Source organism: Eucyclogobius newberryi, unplaced genomic scaffold, assembly GCF_026437365.1.
Source record: "Eucyclogobius newberryi isolate DKJ021-1_F unplaced genomic scaffold, fEucNew1.0.hap1 SCAF_16, whole genome shotgun sequence".
Taxonomy (NCBI): Eukaryota; Metazoa; Chordata; class Actinopteri; order Gobiiformes; family Gobiidae; genus Eucyclogobius; species Eucyclogobius newberryi.
The window spans coordinates 11,294,791-11,314,287 of NW_027315790.1; the positions used below are offsets into that span (position 1 = coordinate 11,294,791).

The 19,497-nt window shown below is 40.6% G+C and overlaps 3 protein-coding genes across 3 annotated transcripts; 1 reads left to right on the plus strand and 2 right to left on the minus strand.

The window, feature by feature from the left end:
• Nucleotides 1-416: 416 nt before the first annotated feature.
• Nucleotides 417-5,524, minus strand: zftraf1 (zinc finger TRAF-type containing 1). Its single transcript, XM_072447513.1, has 7 exons — nucleotides 5,062-5,524; nucleotides 4,497-4,817; nucleotides 3,756-3,850; nucleotides 3,334-3,477; nucleotides 2,311-2,522; nucleotides 2,059-2,237; nucleotides 417-1,841 (listed from the first exon to the last, which is right to left on the minus strand). Exons 2-7 carry the CDS (start codon nucleotides 4,776-4,778, stop codon nucleotides 1,629-1,631), a joined length of 1,125 nt encoding a protein of 374 aa, XP_072303614.1. The 5' UTR covers nucleotides 4,779-4,817; nucleotides 5,062-5,524; the 3' UTR covers nucleotides 417-1,628.
• Nucleotides 5,525-6,277: 753 nt separating this feature from the next.
• dclk3 (doublecortin-like kinase 3) lies at nucleotides 6,278-11,167 on the minus strand. The gene is made up of 7 exons (XM_072447514.1): nucleotides 11,093-11,167; nucleotides 9,788-9,972; nucleotides 9,315-9,453; nucleotides 7,854-8,992; nucleotides 7,475-7,607; nucleotides 7,207-7,374; nucleotides 6,278-7,115 (listed from the first exon to the last, which is right to left on the minus strand). The coding sequence occupies exons 1-7, from the start codon at nucleotides 11,151-11,153 to the stop codon at nucleotides 6,688-6,690; spliced, it is 2,253 nt and encodes a 750-aa protein (XP_072303615.1). The 5' UTR covers nucleotides 11,154-11,167; the 3' UTR covers nucleotides 6,278-6,687.
• A 5,476-nt stretch (nucleotides 11,168-16,643) lies between these two features.
• On the plus strand, nucleotides 16,644-19,266 carry fabp3 (fatty acid binding protein 3, muscle and heart). The gene is made up of 4 exons (XM_072447518.1): nucleotides 16,644-16,843; nucleotides 18,005-18,177; nucleotides 18,651-18,752; nucleotides 18,856-19,266. Exons 1-4 carry the CDS (start codon nucleotides 16,771-16,773, stop codon nucleotides 18,907-18,909), a joined length of 402 nt encoding a protein of 133 aa, XP_072303619.1. The 5' UTR covers nucleotides 16,644-16,770; the 3' UTR covers nucleotides 18,910-19,266.
• The last annotated feature ends 231 nt before the right edge of the window (nucleotides 19,267-19,497 follow it).

Consider the following 19,497-nt stretch of genomic DNA (forward strand, 5'->3'; position numbering starts at 1 on the left):
AGTGAACATCTATTGATGGGATACAGTTATATAATAGTCTTTGAGTTATCTGTTTGGCATAGATGACAATTTTGATGAGTTTGGCTAAATAAAGGTTGCTGGTTCAATTCCAGCTCCAATTGGTGTGTTCTGCTGTGCCCTTGGGCAAAACACTCATGTCTGAATGTAGTTTGAGTGATTGGTGGTCAGTTTAATTGATGGTGCAGATGGCGTCAGTCTTCCCACAGGTCCAAAAGCTGGATGGGATGAGGAGTGAATTACAAGAAGACAACAGTGTGATGATGTCATGGATCTATGATATTGTTTGGTATTGAGGAGCCTTTCAAGCTTGTAACGTGCAACACTAATGTAAAGAATTATTTATAATTATTGTCATTTCTTCTCAATTCAGACAACTCAGACGCAAACAAGAGTGCTGCAGGTTCCATGATCTTTAATAAAAGGCACATGTACAGCCGTAGTGAGATGAGTGAGTCCACTGGCATAGAGACAAAGCATTAAACACAGAAGTAAAGGAAGAGGTCAGGAGGAGAGAGATCAGTCTGCATTACAGCATCATCTATTTAAGTAACAACTTCTTATTCTTGTTCAAGTAAATCTAACACTATAGTCTTTGCCCACCATCTCTGCCATACACACAGGCATGCACACAGATCTTCTACAAACATGATTTGAGTCCAGAGGGTCGCTTTGCCCGATGGATACCGTAATCACGGTTTCTTTGTTGTTAGCTCCCTACACTCAAAAGGATTGTACTGTTTCAAATGAAAACCTTACTTTTTTGTTCCTCACACAAACAGTCCGCAAGCCACACGTTAAAAATCGAATTAAAAGGAAACAATTTTCACAGGTACTTAAATATATATAGGGTTTAGTGAAAAAAACATAGCATTAGTGTAGAGATTAAATAAAACCATAGCTAAAAAGAAATACAAAATAAAATATGGACAGACAGGCCATTTCTCCTCTCGAAAGTGACATCGAGAGCGAGCAGCGACGGGGCAAGATCTGTTTTGACAAAGTCTGATTTGAGATGCTTTGGCAACAACAGAATAGAAGGTGGTGTGATCAACAGGCATGTGATTTGAGTGAAAAAGCAAAAGGACACAGACACACAGTACATTCACTTGTCCTGGACACAGCTTGATCACTCCAGTTTTTCACCTTCATCTTTGGGACATTTGAACATAAGCAGAGTCTTTGTTTCAGTGTCACATATGAAAGGCATGTGCACAAGGCAAAAATCCTGCTTTGGTCGGTGAGTGCTACCTTTGGCTGTGGTTTCAAACAGGTGCACACCAACCGTCGACAACCCCAGGCAAACACCTTTTTCTTGCCCCAAAGAGCCCCTCATCTGAGCCCACATCACTCATATCAATGCCCAGCCATTTCTGTAGCATATCATCACAGCTCCCCCAAAAGCATGGGGCCTCACTATCTTGTCCAAGGAGGTAAGTGTAAGTTAGTGGTGTGCATTTGTAGAAATGAAAGCACATGTACGATGCGTGTGTTTATGTAGTTAAAGAGGTATTAAGTGGTTCAGTGGCATCTTTCTATCTTTTTCAACACTTTTCCTTGTTGCCTTAAACAAATCTTCCTCCTCCTACTTCTTTTCTTCAATCACACATTTATTTTTGGACTTGGAAGATGAAGAGGCGCAAGTTTATGTTTTTGGCAGCCAGCAGTTTGTTGCACTCCACTGAGTCGGAGATGGGCAGAAGCACATATTCCGTCTCATTGGTGTCGTTGCTGAAAGAGTGGTGGTGAATGACAGGTTTGATCCGGACATCATCATAGGGACCCTTCAGCAACAAGAAGGAGCACTCCAGAGCAGAGTTTACCTACAAAACAACACATTGTTTGTCAGTTCAATGCCAAATAAAGAACAAAAAAGTACATATGGGTTTATTTCTGAATATCTTACAGATTAAACTTTTTTTAATTGACAGAACATGTACCTTAATTGTGCCAGATAAGCAAACCATGATTATTATCTCAAACATTTGTATGTAAGCAAAATCTCTACTTCAAACACTAAATAACCAGAAGTTTCCGTACCTTGCTCTTGAGGATGAGCTGGAAAGAGAGCGTGCGCTTGCAGGACAGGTTCGGGTTACGCTCTGAGTCGTTGACTCTGGCCTTCAAGACCCAGGTCTGGTTGAGGACAGTGAAGCGTGGCGTTTCATAATATAGGCGAGTGATGAAGTCATCAGTGCGGTACGGCCTGAACTGTACCTCTGGGAAAGTAACAAAGTCTTAATTAGCAAAAGGTGGACTAAACTCATTTTTAAACAATGACTGTGTCTCTACCTGTAAACCCAATTTTCTCATAGCAGAGCAGGCTGAAGATGCTGTTGTATAGCTGCATGTCTCTGCGGTGGTTCTGGTCCATTTCTCCCAGGATTCCCATGAGCTCTGTTCCAGTCTTAGTGGGGTGGGAGCACTCGCTCTCATGTGCTGGCAACTCATGAAAAGGACCTTGCCAAGGGCAGCCAATCCTCTTGTACTTGCACTGTGTCACCCTGACAACATAATGGCAAGTTTGCGTCAAAGACAGCCCACAGGAAGGAGAAAACATAGCCTCATCTCAATTAGATCCTTTGCAGAAGTGTGCTGTGATGAATACATGATACGTACTTGTACATGTTTCTAAGAATATCAAAGGTGCTAATTATTCCAGGTTGTGAAGCACAGCTAATTAAGACTGTCTGAATAAAGAGCGTGCAAAGAACGAATCATAAAGAACAAAAGAAGTGAGTCTAAAGATGCAAAACTAATGTTTCATAATTGATATTATCTACTGTTGTCAATAAAGATGGGCCTTTAAATGGATGTATTTGCACATCTGTTAGGTCATACCTGGATAATTGATATCACACCAGAACACTTTTTTAGGTTTTTAGGATTTTAGGTCAAGACCATACAGTCCACCTGTCATCAAGGCTGTTCTCATGGCAACAGCACAGGATAAATTGTCACTATAGTAACCAACTTATAGCCTACAACTACCATTACTCTGACCATGATGATATAGACTTAATGGGGAGAAGGCCCGCTAGGATAAAGTCAATGGAATAAAGTCTGGCGGTAATGTAACACTTGGATACCAACCGCTATAAAACAACAACAACATATAGACTTAATGAACTCATGCTTTCATCATCACATTGTGATTCACCGCAAACCTCCAAAAACTGGTCATTTAATGTGTTTACAAAATCTATAAGTTTATATTTATATAAATAAATATGTATATTGGTTGATAAAGTTGCTTCACTTTTATCTGTCAAGGACTTGGAATGACACTTGTGTTTGTTTGGTGTTCGTACATACCTGTCCTGACACTCCTCCTTCTGGTGCCTTTCTAAACTGGAGCGGGGGAATTGTTTGAGGCAGAAGGTGCATTCTGTCGGCAACTCACTGACAGCCTTCTCCACAGCCAGGTTCCTGCAGCACAGGTTTTTGCTGATCTCACACCTACGCCACACAAACACAGCCCTTACCTCACAGCTTTGACATGGACAGCATCTGTGGCATGCACTTTTCCATCAGTTTCAAGACTATATCTTCACATATTTTTTCAACAAATGAAAACAATGTAATTTGTGACTCCTTAAATAAACTAGGTATAATATAATTCTGGGAGTAGTGTGGCTCAATTTGAGATATACAACAATGTAAAAACTAAATGTATAGGTTGACCTTGCAACATCATGTATGCATTATTATTCAATTAGTGATGTGAGTGTTTGTACCGGCAATTGGGACAGGTGGCCTGTTCTTCCTTTAGACGAGAATCTGCCAAAAGGTGAATGAAACAGCCTGCGCACATCAGGTGCCCATTTGTGCACTGTGGTGGCAAAAAAGAGAATTTGAAAATAGCAAATAAGGGCAGAGTAAATGTATCGTAACTGGGTAATTAACCGGTAATTCAAATAAAAAAGAAAGTAGTGTAATGTGACAACTCCATCCACATAAAACATTTACCACCCACAAAGTGTGATGGAATGACTGATGCATTACTGACATGACAATGAGTGTGTTAAGTCACATTAATATGGTTTTGTAGTTACCGTTGTCATGTCATGGGATCAGGGTGAGAGGACAGCACTTAGCCATCAAAACCTGGTCATGTGCTGTTAATGGCATGAAATAAACTTCAATGTTTTCTTACTTGATTTTGATTAAAAACTACGAACAGACAGAAGTTTGCCTTTACTTAGGTTATTTGGGGATAATTCACAGTATAATGTGCCAGCACAGGCACAGAGGGCCACTTGACCTGGGTGGGTCATATGTTATCCTCAGTTTGTGAAGAACACTTGTCTCTGTGTGGGACAGTCAAAACTAAAAATAACAAACACTGACCAGTTCATTCAACAGGTTGTCTTTGTGGACAGAGGGGTTGGGCCACATTGAGGGTTTGAATATGATGTCCAATGAGTTTCTGGGGCTTATTCAGGGACTGTGTTGAATATTGTGATTGACACATTTACCTGGTAAACAGACGCCTTGGGTAAATCTAGGCACACGGTGCAGCACAAGACTGAGTACAGCCTCTCCTCCAGCTTCCCCGCCTCTCCCTCGGGTATTTTGGGCCTCTTCTTGGGCGGCTCGTCAGGGTCAGGCTCGGGCCCCTCTCTCCTAGAGCCGAGCTCTTCCTGCATGGCTGCCACCCCAGCTACGGCCTCCACCGCTGCCCCCACGACCCCCAGCCCGACTGAGGAGGAGCTGGGGGCGGCCACAACACCCACGTCTCTCTCCTCCAGCGACGACATGGCGATTACTGTTTAAAGCCTGTTTCGGACCTGGTGCAACTGGTCCAATAAAGCATAAATATTAGCACGTTAGCTCACCTTAGCTCACAGTCAGCTGACAGCTAACTGTTAGCAGGCTATGCTAATACTGTCAGAGGAATGTAGTTATTAACTCATTATTAATGCTGACCCTCGCCTACCAACACGCAATAAGCCAATTATTGAACACATTGACACCAAGTAGAACATATAATCGCGACTATCCTGCGTAATTAAGCAATTATAACTATTTTTTATGACTTACAGTGAGGCTAGCAGAATATGTGGCTAGCTGCGTTGACAAACACAGCAGTCCTCCCTTGGCAGAACAAAAACAACTCCTGATGCTCTCGACGCCGTTATGCACAATGACAGCGGACAACACCGACGAGCATCCACGGCCCAGCTCCGCTACTCACTCACGTCCCTGCTCCGGTCCTGGCTGACTGAGTCCCCGGGACCAACGAGCCCTGTTGCTGATTTAAACAGAGACACTTGTGTCGGGACCCGTCTCTTTGGCTACACAGCCATCTTTGTTTTTCCTATCTGTCTCCCCGACTATTCCCCTAAACTGCTTCAGTCAACACCGGCTCTGTGCGTAATTCTCGGTCGAAGTCAAGTTTCGTGCTTAAATGTAAATATTTCGTCCCTGTCTGAAGCTCTTGTGTAATTACTACAACAGTCTACCCGTGGATTGTCACACTCAGCTGAATGTTTTGTTGTGGCAGATGACTTGGGGTATTTAAAGAGCTTTGTAACGCGCATGCGCAGCAGTCAACTTTGGCCAGCATATGCCAGGACTTGAAAGGTGACCAAAACCTGATCTGCCTGTTTAAAGCTTATTATTGAAGGAGGATGGGGTATCAGTCACCGTGATAGGTTGTTTTTGTTTGGCTGATGCTTATAATGGGTCCTTCTGTCATTTCCCACTCACATTTGCAGCAAGGTAAGGGTCCCGTGCTTGTTACTGACGTGACGTCATACAAGCGCTGTGAAAAAGCACCAAGAGGGATCATTTGCCAAGTACGTGGCCATAGAACTGGGTGGGGTGCATCAGATTTACAGCATGGGGGGTTATGTGTGTTTGAGGAGGTGGGGCACAGTGTCAGCTGTCTGCAATCAGAGGGGACACGTCTGAACCACTCCCATCGAACAGAATGCCTTATTTGGTCTCAGGGGAATGCTATGCAGAATTTATTGCTGAGAGTGCCATAACTTTCTTATTCATATGGACCTTTAGGTGCAGACATTCCTGAAACAACCAACTTGTGATGAGCAATCCATGCCATGCAATGACATACTTCTTTTACTAAAATTACATATGGTAGCCTACAGATTTGCAGGGTTTTATGAATATGTAATAAGATTACAGTAAAACATGGCAGACAAATATGTACAGTGTCACGTGCTAAAATGAACAAAAGGAAATGAAAAAGACTACAAAACGGCATTAAAATAACATCAAATACTTTTGTGCTTCATTATTCAGGATTTCAATATTTACAAATCCTGATGATAAAAGTATGGATAGCTGAATAATTAGACATTTCTTGATTAGCTCATGATTATAATATGAATGGGTTAAATAAGCAGTGATTCATAGAGCTCCATCATCAGACATTATTCACACTGGGTGAATATCTAATCATCTGTACATGATTGACAAATGAGAAATCAGGGCTATTGTGAAGGATGAGATTGCCGTGCAGGGTAGGTGGTTGGCTGGGGTCCTGGTTTTTGGCTGGTTTCATGATCTGGGTGGGTGCAGTAGTATCACTTGAGAGGGAGGATGGTCATTTGTTCATCAATCCACAGACGTGTGAATGATGAGTGAAACTTGAGTCAAACGTTTTTTGACTGATGTAGAGTTAAAGATGATAGTTGGATGTGGTTATTGTTCTCCGCTTGAAAGTTTATCTGATGCACCGTGAACACTTTTTGCATTGTTTTTGCATGGATTCAAGTGTGGATCCGAGCTGTTCTTAAAATCAATAGAATTTTCCTGTGTCCTTGCTGGTGGTGGTGGTGTATTTGCGCCCATTCTCCTGCCTGCTTCCATTTTAGTTTGTCTTTCAATGCTCAGCTCTGCATTGTAAATGGGCACCCTCTCAGAGCTAATAGGTTTATTGTCTGCAGCAGGTTTTGGGAGACTCTCTGATAGTTCCTCTGTTGGTAGTGCTCTGCATTTGTCATCCGTTACCACCCCCTGTTGGCAAATGGAAGTCATAGTCTTCACCCATGGATGCATCAGGGTTTGTTCAGCAGTCAGCCTTAGTGAGGGATCCGGCTGAAGGAGGGTTCGAACAAGGTGCTTGGCCTCTGTACATATGCACAATAAAAATAAAAATGAAATGTTGAAATAGAGACAAAGTGACAAAGTGTATAATGTAACCACTTCAATAAATCTAACCTTCTGAAATCGAGTCCCAGTATGGTGACATAAAGTGCAGATGTGCCAATTTTATTAGCTGGAAAAGCTCCTCCTGGTCTCTTTCTCTACTGCGAAACGGAGGAAAACCACAGAGAAGAATATAGAGAAGAACTCCAAGCGCCCAGATATCAACAGGCACCCCATAACCTGTGAATTTACCGCACAGACAGGCCAGAAGCATACAGCATAAGTTAGACAGACTGCATAATATATTGTACGATACATGATATCTCAGCGATGTGCTTGCCTGTCTCCAGCAGAATCTCTGGAGCCACATATGTGGGTGTGCCACAAATAGTGAAGACCGGTTCTGTCACAACCATGGCAAGACCAAAGTCACCCAGTTTCAGTCTGCAGATGCCTTCAGTCAGGCGCTCAATCTAAACAAGGCAATAATTAGTTCAGTTTCTATTATAATATAATAAATAAATAGTTTATAACATGAAATATTTGAACAGTTATGAGAAGTACAATAATACAATTTAAGTAACACATGTATCGTATGACGTAGATGTGAACCTAAAAAATTATACTTTTACACATTTTATTATGGAAACCTATTAGTTATTATGTTTGCACATGTTTAGCACTCATTATTATGTAGTTTAACCCCTGCTCCTACTCACCAGCAGGTTTTCTGGTTTGAGGTCTCGGTGGACGATACTCTTGCAGTGAATATAACTCAGTGCTTGGCTCACGTCTGATACCATCATCCCTGCCTCGACCTCGGAAAACTTTCCCTTCTCACTGATGGACTCGAACAAGTCTCCCCCACTCACAAACTCCATCACCAGGTATGAATGGGTGTCCGTGTGGTGGTGTGCAAAAAGACGTACTATTCGCGGATGGCATAGGCTTCCCAAAAGACTCAGCTCATTCTGCATCATGTGCTCTCGACCAATCAGCTTTGAGCGCTCTATGATCTTCAGGGCAAGGGTTTGTCCATTGTCACGGCGGCGACACTCGCACACCACTGCAAAGTTCCCATCGCCGACCACCCGTCCAATTTCATAACACTGCTCAATATCTGACAGAGTGACGTTACTCTCACTTAGAAGAGATGGAAAACTCTCCCTTGGTCTGTGTGGGAGAGTTTCTAGACTCATGATATGATGATGTGATTTGACAAATACCTCGTTGTCATTTAAACTTGGTTTTGGAGAAAGAATTTCCGGATGGACATTTAACTTTGTCCTATCTTCAGGTGATGGAACCCTTCCTGTTGGTTTCTTCATGACGGGAGGAAGTGGTGCCTTCCCAGAGAGAACAGTCATCTGTTCCTGAGGTTCCCATCTTGCTTGTCTGACCATGCAGTTATCACACAGAGTTGGAGAAGGTATATCTAAGGCCCTTACACCATCTATGTGTCCAAAAGGTCCTACAACGGTAGGAGGCCTCTGCATTAAACCGCCCTTTACTCTGAGTGTCTGCAGATTATTGGGAACAGGTTTTCTGGTCTTTTTGTGAATTCGCTGTGGTAGCAAACTGTTGGTATTTTTTACATTTGTACTCTGAGCATTTGGGTGCTTTTGTTCGCCTGTTTGAGTCCCGCTGCTGTCTGTGCCCTCACTGTATCCACTGTCAGCCTTTGCTGCTTTGTCAGGTGATGGACGCAGCCTCTTCTCCCATAACTTCAATGCATCTGCTTGATAATTAGTGTCATCAGGGAAAAGCTCCTCTAGCGCCTCGTGCAAACAGCTCAGGTCTGGACGTGCCTTCCCCAGAGCTAGAAACGCCACTTCTCCACAGAAAAAGTCACACACACCTTTCACCTATGACACAAAGAACACAATCATTGTCAAAATCACTGGTGGAGCATTACTCTATCATTGCTTTGCCTGAAAGATTCAACCATGTAGCATTACATTTAACAATCACCATGTGGATGAACAGATGACACCACCAGACCAAGTTACAGTTCAGGTCTGTGGAGAGGCAACCCCACTCTCACTAAGAATATGTTTTTCAAGGTATTTATATAAACACATGAAAAGGGCAAGATACATGAAATTAATGTCATTCTGTAGAACAATCCGGGCAAAACATCACCATAGAAACAAGCAGGTGATGGACATGTGGACCAAAACTCTTCACCTCTCGAGCGTGGACAGTGTAAAGTCGTGTGACTCTTGCTCGATGCCATCGAGGAAACCCCAAAGCCTCAGAAAGATCCAATAGCAGTTGCTCAAAAGACACCACACCTCTGCGGTTTAGGAGCACTGTCACCTAAAAGAGCAGAATCAACAGTACAGTCATACAATCATACATTAGTCATACATTAAATTTGGCAAATGTATTTATTTCAAAATGATAAGAATGAGACTATTTGACTAAACACATACAAGTTTAAGTAACTAAAGTTAAAGCAATAGTAAGAGCGTAAAGCGGCTAGTGGTCACATTAGAGATCTATTACAACTATACACACAACGTAATGGCTATTGTAGCTATTCTACTCCGTTACAAAAACAACCTGTACTTATCTACCCCAGAGCATGCAGTGATTTGCATACAGAATTGGCTAGATGTTTTATGCCTTACTTATAATCAAACTAGAGCACCTTTCTCATTGTATTTTGATCCCTGGGTCGAATGATGGTGACCAGATGAGGACGCTCAGCGCTCTCCTCTGCATGGCGAGTGTGGAAAAGAGGGAGTTGATGTGGCAGGTGATGGGCTTTCTGTGGATGTAAAGGCCAAGGCTGGGGCATCCCTGCTGGACGTTTCAGAGAGGGGTCAGGAGGCACTAAAATAGAAGAGGGATGAGGGGAGTCGGCAAACACAAAAGGAAGAAGTGAACTGTAGCTACAGAAAGAAAAGTTATGAGTAACACAACACCCATTCTTTATGCTGGCAGTGTGTGTGTGTGTGTGTGTGTGTGTGTGTTTGTGTGTGTGTGTGTGTGTTTGTGCAAGTGTATGCGTGCGTGCGTGTGTGTGTGTGTGTGTAAACGAATCCGTCTGATCAGATTTGAGTGTTTCCATCACACAGAGTGCAGGGGCCATTCGAGATTCTTTTGAGCACCTTGCGCCATCAGCTGAATAATTTAGGCTTCTTTAAGTCACAAGAGGCTACACACACAAGCATGCGCAGCTCCACCAAAGCCAATTTGACCTGGATACAGGTCGACTTGGATGAATCTGCATGATTAATGAGGCTCTAAAGACACACAGTGTGTGCCTTGACGTTTCACTTTCTGGCACTGAGAAGAGAGATGCTATCTGTGCTGTTCCAGTCTGTGGGGTTATTTTGTGGTTTGTTTATCTTGGAACATAAGACCCTCTGATGGGTTTCAGAGTCATGAAAATTAGGGCCCTTGCCATAGCAATTAACAATAGTCTGCGTTCACATGACATCGAACATTCTAGAATTCAGTTTAGAATGAAGCTGGAGCAGGTCAGAATTCTTTGGTAGAATTTCATGATTACAGATTTGTTGCCAATCTCAAACAAATAATGAAAAGGTTCAACATTTGTACATCATAGATTTGAACATTCCTCTCAAAAACAGAGAACATTTTCCAGAGCTATTTAGCAAAAAATAAATTCAATAAACAACCAAATTCTATCTTTTGAATGTCGAAAATTCTTCAAAATGTCACTTATAAAATATACATGTGTAGGCCAAACAGAAAGTCAATAAAGCACACGAATAAACATCCAAAATAAAAATAAATTACCATTAAAAAACAAAACTTAGCAAATGGTTTTCGATGAGTTTTGTTAAGAAAACAAAAACAGAAACCAATGTCCCAAAAAAATAAAAAATAAATAAAAATGAAAATAAAAATAAAACACAACGACAAAACTTTCATAGCTAACTATGACCCTCTCTAACCTTTATGCTACAATAATTTGTACTCTCACCTGTTGCTTTCCATTTGCGAGCTGCTTCACACCCGAAGCGGCCTTTATGAGAGATATTCATTATTTGCCCTGTAAAAAAAATAAAATAAAAAAAATACTACTTTTGTGTTTGTGCTTTGATTCTCCGCTAATTCACCACCATCGTCTGCTCCTGTGATGCCTCCAGGGAAAAGATAACGGGAAAACGGGACGCACAGTGAGAGACCCGGACCTGGTGTACCGTTGTTACCAAGGAAACGCTTGAAGTGCACATGTTTACTTCAACCAGAAGTGGATAAAATATGTTCCTTTTTACTCAGAGAAATTGTAAATAAGGTTTGGGGGTCGAGTTATTCAATATCTAATTGAATCGCCTCATGTACGATTTTGAAAAATGTTAACAAAACCTAGTATTTTTTGGTTGATTAGATTGGCTTTATTTTGAAATTCAACGGAAATGTCTAGTGGTAAAAACTGCACACTTCAGGCCATCCATGAGCACGCCCCGCAAGCGTTTGCAAAGACTAAATAAACTAAATTAGAGCGCCAAAACGGCAAATTGTTTTGACTCTAGGTCTACAAAAGCAATGTATTCGAAAGATTTTGTTCTTTGGTGTTCAAATGGGCACTTGTGCACAGATCTCCTTATACTCTAAGTTATAGAAAGGCCAATTCTGCCCATTTTTACTTTAAATGTAAGCCTTATTGCTACTATCGTAGGTTAAAAACGTAGAAAAGCGTTGTAAATGTATCATAGTATTAATAATTATCATCATCATCATACATAGCGTTAGACATTAGCTATGTTAATTGTGCATTATAATGATGGGGCAATCAACAACAATTAAGTCTAAAGAATAAAGTAGATGACGGTAAATGCACCTTTGCCGCCAGCCGCCATTAATAGCAACAACAACAACATGATGGGGCAATAGCTCTAAGGAAAGAGATAGTGGGGCTAAAGTAAATCCCACCCCAGCCCGTCTCCATAGTGTCATTGATGGCATCCAGTGCACAACAGCACAAATACACAGCCCTCTGTGTTCGCTCCAACTTTTCAACTCCAACTAAATTACTCCCATTGGCTGGTTTCCATGGATATGGTTAATGTTGGCGGATTTAGTTAAGACCCCTGCCCGGCTCCTAGAGCTGGATTCACTACTGTCAGATTCAAACAAGAATAAAAGTACTCCAAAGTAATAGGGTCACATGTATTCATACTCTACTCTACTACAACTTCATAATTTAGTAGTCCAATATTGATAATTAATTTAAGAACATGTACTGATTTGAAAAATGGTTTGATTTCTAGGTTATAGTTTACAAATTATTTTCAGAGCTGACCAAATTTAAAGGCGGTATGGACGATTTTTCGGCGATTTGAGAACGCAGGCGGAAGTGCGCATGCGCACTCCTCCGTGCGGACTGATACAACACACACGTGCGTTTGTTTATTAGCGCAGCGGAGCGCATCGCATCTCTCGTCTCCCGTAGATTTCTGTCCACTTCTGCGTCAGCTCGAACTGTCTTTCTCCGTCTTCATTTTGCCCCGTACACTGAGGGAACTATATTATGATAGATCCATGCGCTTAGGCACGCAAAAACGTGGGCACGAACCGCACGCGGCTGCAGGTGAGCGATAGGAGCGTTTTATGATTGATACGTGGCAGGACAAATGATTTATCCACGCCACGAGGAAATATGATAAAAAATTAGCTGAAAAAAATCGTTCATTCCACCTTTAAGGCATATTTTAAATGCAGTACCTAAAGTGGTCAACAGAGGACGCAAGGGCACATGCCTTTGTATAACCCTCTGCTTTCAATCCGGCCCGCCAAGCTTGTCCAAGTAATATTTAAAAAATTGTTGTTGTTTTTTTTCCCTTTTTCTTTCCTTTTTTGCAACAGGCATCTGTCTGCACTTGTATTCTTAATAAATATGACGTGGAATGAATTAAATAATAGATTCAATAGCAAAAAATCAAATTCAATATAATATATAATATACAAATTCAATATAATATATAATATATTTAGTTATATTTTATTTGATATTTAATTACTTGCCTGGATTCGAATATGGCCCTCGGAGGAAAATAATTGCCCAGCCCTGCCTACAGACATGAGGGGTTTTCACACCAACAGTACCAATAAATTAATCCCATGATTCTCCAGCCCATATTTAACTGTGAACCACACAGACCAGAGTTTGTTTCGTCTGAAAATGTATGAAATATTGTTCCCAAAAAAACTAATGTTGTACGTGGACTTCTGTCACCATAGTCACCTGGTTCAAGCTGGAAAGCCGAACCAGAATAAGAGCTCAAAAGCACTGAAAATGTGGTGTCCCTAGTTCCTATTCTGTGTGAACATGCATCAAATGGATCCTAAAGACAGTTTGAAGCTGCAAAAGGTTCCTTCTGTGCAAAACCCCCAAGGTCTATTATTACCAGTCATATTACCATAAGCCCCCTCCAATTGTGGAATCCGGACTGTTTTGACAGAATTGAAGTTTATATCTTCACTTAAAGCACCCTACTTACTTTAAATTATGTTTGTATATCCTTTCCTTTGGCAATAATGCTAAGCTTATCCACTTGCTGTACTTTAATATCACAACCAAGCCTCAGGTCAGATGTGCAAAAATCATCTGCTACTACTGTACATTAGCAATAATATGCACATTTTTGTCAATCCATGGTAAAACGTGAGCAAATATATATGTAATAATAACATGCTATTATTCATACCTGGCTTAAAATGTGTGAAGTAGATGTATATTTCCCACCAAACATATTGAAGCAATGAAAGTGTTGCGTTTATTTTCTTTTTTTTTTCTCAGTGTAATGAAGGGCCAGCCAGATAAGCAGCAGTGCTAGTGAAACAAATTATTCACAATTTTTAATATGGGCATTATTGGTGACTGCTTATTGGTGTATGTACGAGGGCTGCACAATATATTGCAAAAGTATCAATATACACTAAATATATTGCAAAAGACAATCGTTAGGTTCTACAATTCACAGGGTTATCACAATCTTTGCCAATACCATGCAGACCTTGGTGAAGTCAGCCCTGTAGTTGTAACATAATACAGCAACATGTTTGAACAGAGCAGAATAAATAAAGGAGGGCCATTTCTGTTTCTGAGCTGGAGAGGAATCATTCAAAGTGCTCATATATATTCATTTTAATTTCTCACATAGTTGTAATAGTTAAAGGTGAGAAATATGCAGCAAAATTATTGATATTAATTGCAATTTTTGAGATATGCAACGTTGCAAAGTATTGACTGATGATGATTTTAAACACATTTTTAAAAGATAGTGAAAAAAGCAAATTGAAACAAAAATTAAACTAACTTGCTCAGTAATCTTTCAAATAAAGGTAGATTGTGATATTTCTGTAATCATTCTGCTATTTTCCAGTTCATTCATGGTTGTCCAATACATGACATCTACAGACAGTAGTTTTAAAGTGTATTGATTTTTCTGCTATGGAAGTTGCCCCATTTGTAAACATGACAGCGGTCAATAACCCCCACAACAGTCTGGCCTGAGAGTTTGATTTTTCTCTAAACCAATAGTTGAGACTAGTAATATCAGTATCAGGTCATTACATACGCCTCTATTGCACAAATTGTGGTTTCATGCAAATTTGGCACATGTACAAGTCATCTGGAGGGTGTGTGTGGGAAAGCCCTTCAGCGGCATGTGCATTTCTGTCTCACGCTGGTAGAATCATGACATTGTGGAACATCAGACACCCCTCTTAAAGAACACTTGTGCAGCGTTTGACAAGCGCAGAACATGTTCCAGACCAAACCGAATCACCTCGACCTTTCACCCGCTCTGTCTCCCCTTGGTTTTTCCACACGTCCCTCCCTCTCTGGCTCTGTCTCACACCTGTTTGACTTGGATGCCAGAGCCAAGCACACGCGCTGCAGATTTGTTACAACGCATGTCCCAAACATGTGGTAGTTAGACCGCGGGCTTTGCAACTCGTTTTTAGCTCTACACAGAATTTAGTGCTTTTTTGGGAAAATCTAACTTTTAATAATCCAATTCTGGTGGTGACTAGGAATGTTACAATATCAGGTTTTACAATTATTGTGAGCAGAAATATCACGATACAAAGATTATTCACGTTTATTGACTCAAAAGTGAAGTGAAATCCTTTCATTTGCACAATACGTTGCTCCTATAGTATGTAGTTTTATGAAATGAAACTTTCTGAATGCAAAAGTTAAGTTATTGTGATTTAAATAAAAAGCAATATACATCCATCTTCTTCTGCTAATCCGAGTCGCAATTGTTAATTATTTGAATAATCTTGACATCTCTAGAGGTGATGACACACAATTATTATTATTATTATTATTATTATTATTATTATTATTATTATTATGTGCAAAAAATATCTATCTCTTTTTTGGAACCTGTAACAATTTGCAAAATGCACTCAGCTACTTCAATTCCTTACTGCACATGTAAATATATAAAAAACAAAACTGGTCTGGTCATGTGCAAGATGACCACAAGTTTGATGAGCTACGTGTGGTTTTCATTGAAAAACACTTGTGCAACACTAAAACAGCCAAACAGAGCAGCTGACTGTGCATTGTCACCTTCCTAGTGCCCTTATTGTTACACTCATGATCAACCACATGCACATTCTACATACTGAATGCATTTACTACCATGTATGCATTCACATGTGTCTCTTATCTATCCCTTCTTGCAGATTGGGGTTACTAAGTGCAAACCAGACGGATCAAAAGCAGTGAAATACTGCCTTCAACCCTACCCGAGAAATTCTGCTCCTTCCCCCACTCTTTCTATTCTCTGTCTCAGCAGGAGCATCTTACACATGTCTCCCCTCTTTGCATTTTTTCTCCATTGAATGTGACTTCTTATACAGCCCTTTGATTGTTCTCAAGCTTACATTCAAGTTGTAAAGTGCATTACCATATCACAAGAAGAGGCCAGCTTTACAACGTGTAGTAATGAGATAATGAGTGCTTTTTAGTAACTTTTAACATATTTTCGAGCAAATGTTTGGACACTCAGTACTTTTATGCTCTATTAACCTTTATTTATTTGACTTTACGTCAATCAATTTTGCTTCTTGTTTTATCTTAAAGTTCTAGTTACTATTAGTATTACTGATCTTGTATGAAATGAAAAACAGATCTTAAGCAGTTTGTTTTGTCTTGTTGTTGTTGTTTATTATATATATATATATATATATATATATATATATATATATATATATATATATATATATATATTATATTATAGATAATCATAAAAGGCTATATACAGTGCTTGTTGTCTGGCTTTTAGGAAGCTGGAAAAGGCTTTATAAAGCGTGGCCCGGGTGAATTATAGTGTGCATAAAAAAGTAGCATAGTTTGGATTCTTGCAAACACAAACTAACCATAAGGCCCACATTGTGCACAAGCGTCTGTCTTTGTCCGCATCTCCCTGCCCCGCCCATAGACCCATGGCCCCGCCCCTGCTCCCTCTGCTCTGACACCGATGGCGTCACAAACATCCGGTATAAATCAGCCAGTCAGAGCACAGCAGAGCCTCGGCGCTGACTCCTCCAAACTCCTGTGCCTCTGTCTCTCTCTCTGCACCCTCTCTGCACCATCTCTGCCTCACACCTTCACCCATTCCTCTCCTTTCTGCTGCAGACATGGCCGAAGCTTTTATTGGCACGTGGAACCTGAAGAACAGCGAGAACTTCGATGAGTACATGAAGGCGCTGGGTGAGTCCGCATACGTCTATTTGGAGGAAAATGGCAATTATTTTCTATTTTGGGCGTTTGCGCATGCGCGAATCACCCAAAAAGACAGGCTGGAGTGGTTTAGACAAGTGGGCACATGTAAAGATTGGCTTGAGCAAGATATTTGCATTGAACAAACTGTTTTTTCTAAAGGCCTTAAAAGCTGAAAGTTCAACAAAGAAGATTAGACATAAACAGCCAGGAAGAGAAAATAAGAAGAGCAATAGATGAAGTCAGCAGGGAGTGGAAAAAGGGAAGAGTGGTTGACCACATGGCCTGCTGCTTGCACACGAGGGGAGGGTGAGCAGTGAGGAAAAGCTCTCAGCCCCACTAGGAGCTGCTGTGATTGGGCAGAGCTACACATTAACATACACACAGACCCTTGAGCAAATGTGGGTGACCTTAGCTGAAAGCTGTGTGTTGTCAAAGGACTGTGGGAGGGACTGGGTATAAAGAATGGATAAAGAATGGCCCCCAATGCCAGGAAGCAGCCACTGAGACTAATGGTACAGACAGAACTTGCAATACTTAACTTTTATATCACAACTTGACCAAACCATTTCAGAAAATACAAAAGTCAGAAATGCTTTACCACATTACCTGGTTATTACAGCACATCTTTGAACATAAGCAACATAAGCTTATAACAATGCTTAATGTAACTTTTGCATTGAGAGATGGGGGCAGGTGCATTGAGGAAGCATGACAGTCACCATAGAAACACTGACCTCTGACCTCCATTACGTGTGATCAACAAGCCTGTCTTCTGCCCAGTGATTTATTGTTCGAACGTGGGAATGTGGTACACTTTAAGGCCAGGAGATAAAACGTCTTGTTAAAAATAAAATGTTTACAAACTGGGAGTGGATCATTACTAACCAATAGAAATTCATGCAGAGTAACTGTGGGCATTTGTCATGTCTAGGCTTGTGGGCAGGTCATTGGGACAAGCAGTGTTTGAAGAACATGTTGCTAAGTTGGATGGTTGACAAATAGAGATTACAGTGTCAGTCACATGAGAGCTGGAGGGTAAATCTAAAGCTACTTGTTCAAACTTTTCGAAAACATGCCACACATCGTTTGATTAAGGAATAAAGATATACTGTAATAGACTATATTGCAATTTATATCTTATTTCTGCAGGTGTGGGTTTTGCCACCCGTAAGATCGGGTCGATCACCAAACCCACCACCATCATTTCTCTGGAAGGCGGCGTCATGACAGTGAAGACCCAAAGCTCAGTCAAAAACACAGAGCTCAGCTTCAAACTGGACGAGGAGTTTGATGAGACCACTGCAGATGACAGGAAAGTCAAGGTAACAAGCTGAACAGTAGTCATGAATTGTGATATGAAGCTTTTCGCCCTTTGGACATATTGAAAACATCAAACATAATCTCTGCTGAGGATAATTAAAGAGATAAACATGATGGATGGAAGCAAACCTCCAGGGATCAGTTCATTTGGAGACTGTTAGTGTTTTGTTGGTCTGTAAAGGTTGGGTCAGTGAGTTCAAAGGTTAGGGGGCAAAGGTCAGTCCATATTTACAAGCGGAGAATGAGAGCTGTAGTCATTTCTAAAACATCTACTACTATGTTAAACAAGTCTTTATTCTGTGTCTTTAGATTTATGTTACATGGACATTGTACCTACACATCGCTGCTAAAACCTGTGTATCGTGTCGTAATATCTGGCACAGACGATTCAAATAATAGCAGAATGATTCATAACTTGAATAATTCTTCTATTACAGACATTGTAAACTAACTTTTTTTTTATATTTGACCACAGTCCATAGTAAAGATCGATGGCGGTAAGCTGGTGCATGTACAGAAATGGGACGGCAAAGAGACCAGCCTGGTGAGAGAGGTCAAAGACAAAGCCCTCACACTGGTCAGTACTCTGGAATATTTATCATTTTTTGTGTGAAACTGATCTTTGTATTTTGTGTGGATTATTATTTTCTAGACTGAATGCATACTTCTTTATTTTTCAGATACTCACAATGGGAGATGTTGTTAGCACGCGCCTTTATGAGAAAGCAGAGTGAAGTCCAACGCTGAAAAAACACAAAATACCCAACAACTAACCCCTGCTTTACAATGACTTCAGAGCCACTCGGCTCAGGCAAAGTCGAACCCTTGGTGCACGTCATACAGTTCAACCATCACGTTTGTTCAGTTACTGCTGCTGTGATTTCTCCTTATATGCCCTCTTTTCCCTAAAACTGAACCACTGAATAAATTCCAGTATTTGTGTTGTTTTTAGCTTGAATGCAATGTCTGCTTTTGTAAAGGAAATGTGTAATGCATGGTACCTGTTCAACCTGGAGAAATGTTTGTGATTTGATTATTGTGACAGAAAATAATCAGAATAAAAGTGTCCACATGGTTGGATAATGTTAAAATGCCCTTTTATTATTTTGGAGAAATAAATGTTACTCAAATACTTAAAATTATATAAATCTATGCTTAAATTTGGTAATATATTGCAGGTATTGCTCACACCGTCCCACAGACATCAATGTAAATGTTTTTTTGCGCTACAGTCCTTTTTAAAAAAAACACATTGACACCAATTTAATGCATCTTTTAGCAATTTAGGATGTAATATTATGAACGTCAGTGTGGAGCCCTGA

Excerpts from the sequence above, each read along its gene's own strand:
- fabp3 (XM_072447518.1), top strand. The coding sequence starts at position 16,771 with ATGGCCGAAGCTTTTATTGGCACGTGGAACCTGAAGAACAGCGAGAAC. Across the intron at positions 16,844-18,004 it reads TGAGTACATGAAGGCGCTGG|GTGTGGGTTTTGCCACCCGT; the intron begins GTGAGTCCGCAT and ends TTATTTCTGCAG. Across the intron at positions 18,753-18,855 it reads AAGACAAAGCCCTCACACTG|ATACTCACAATGGGAGATGT; the intron begins GTCAGTACTCTG and ends TTTATTTTTCAG.
- dclk3 (XM_072447514.1), bottom strand. The coding sequence starts at position 11,153 with ATGAATATCTCTCATAAAGGCCGCTTCGGGTGTGAAGCAGCTCGCAAA. Across the intron at positions 9,454-9,787 it reads ATCAAAATACAATGAGAAAG|GTGACAGTGCTCCTAAACCG; the intron begins GTGCTCTAGTTT and ends CTGCTCTTTTAG. Across the intron at positions 8,993-9,314 it reads CCACGCTCGAGAGGTGAAGA|GTGTGTGTGACTTTTTCTGT; the intron begins GTTTTGGTCCAC and ends CATAGGTGAAAG.
- zftraf1 (XM_072447513.1), bottom strand. The coding sequence starts at position 4,778 with ATGTCGTCGCTGGAGGAGAGAGACGTGGGTGTTGTGGCCGCCCCCAGC. Across the intron at positions 3,478-3,755 it reads GCCACCTGTCCCAATTGCCG|GTGTGAGATCAGCAAAAACC; the intron begins GTACAAACACTC and ends TGTGTGGCGTAG. Across the intron at positions 2,238-2,310 it reads TGAGAAAATTGGGTTTACAG|AGGTACAGTTCAGGCCGTAC; the intron begins GTAGAGACACAG and ends TTACTTTCCCAG.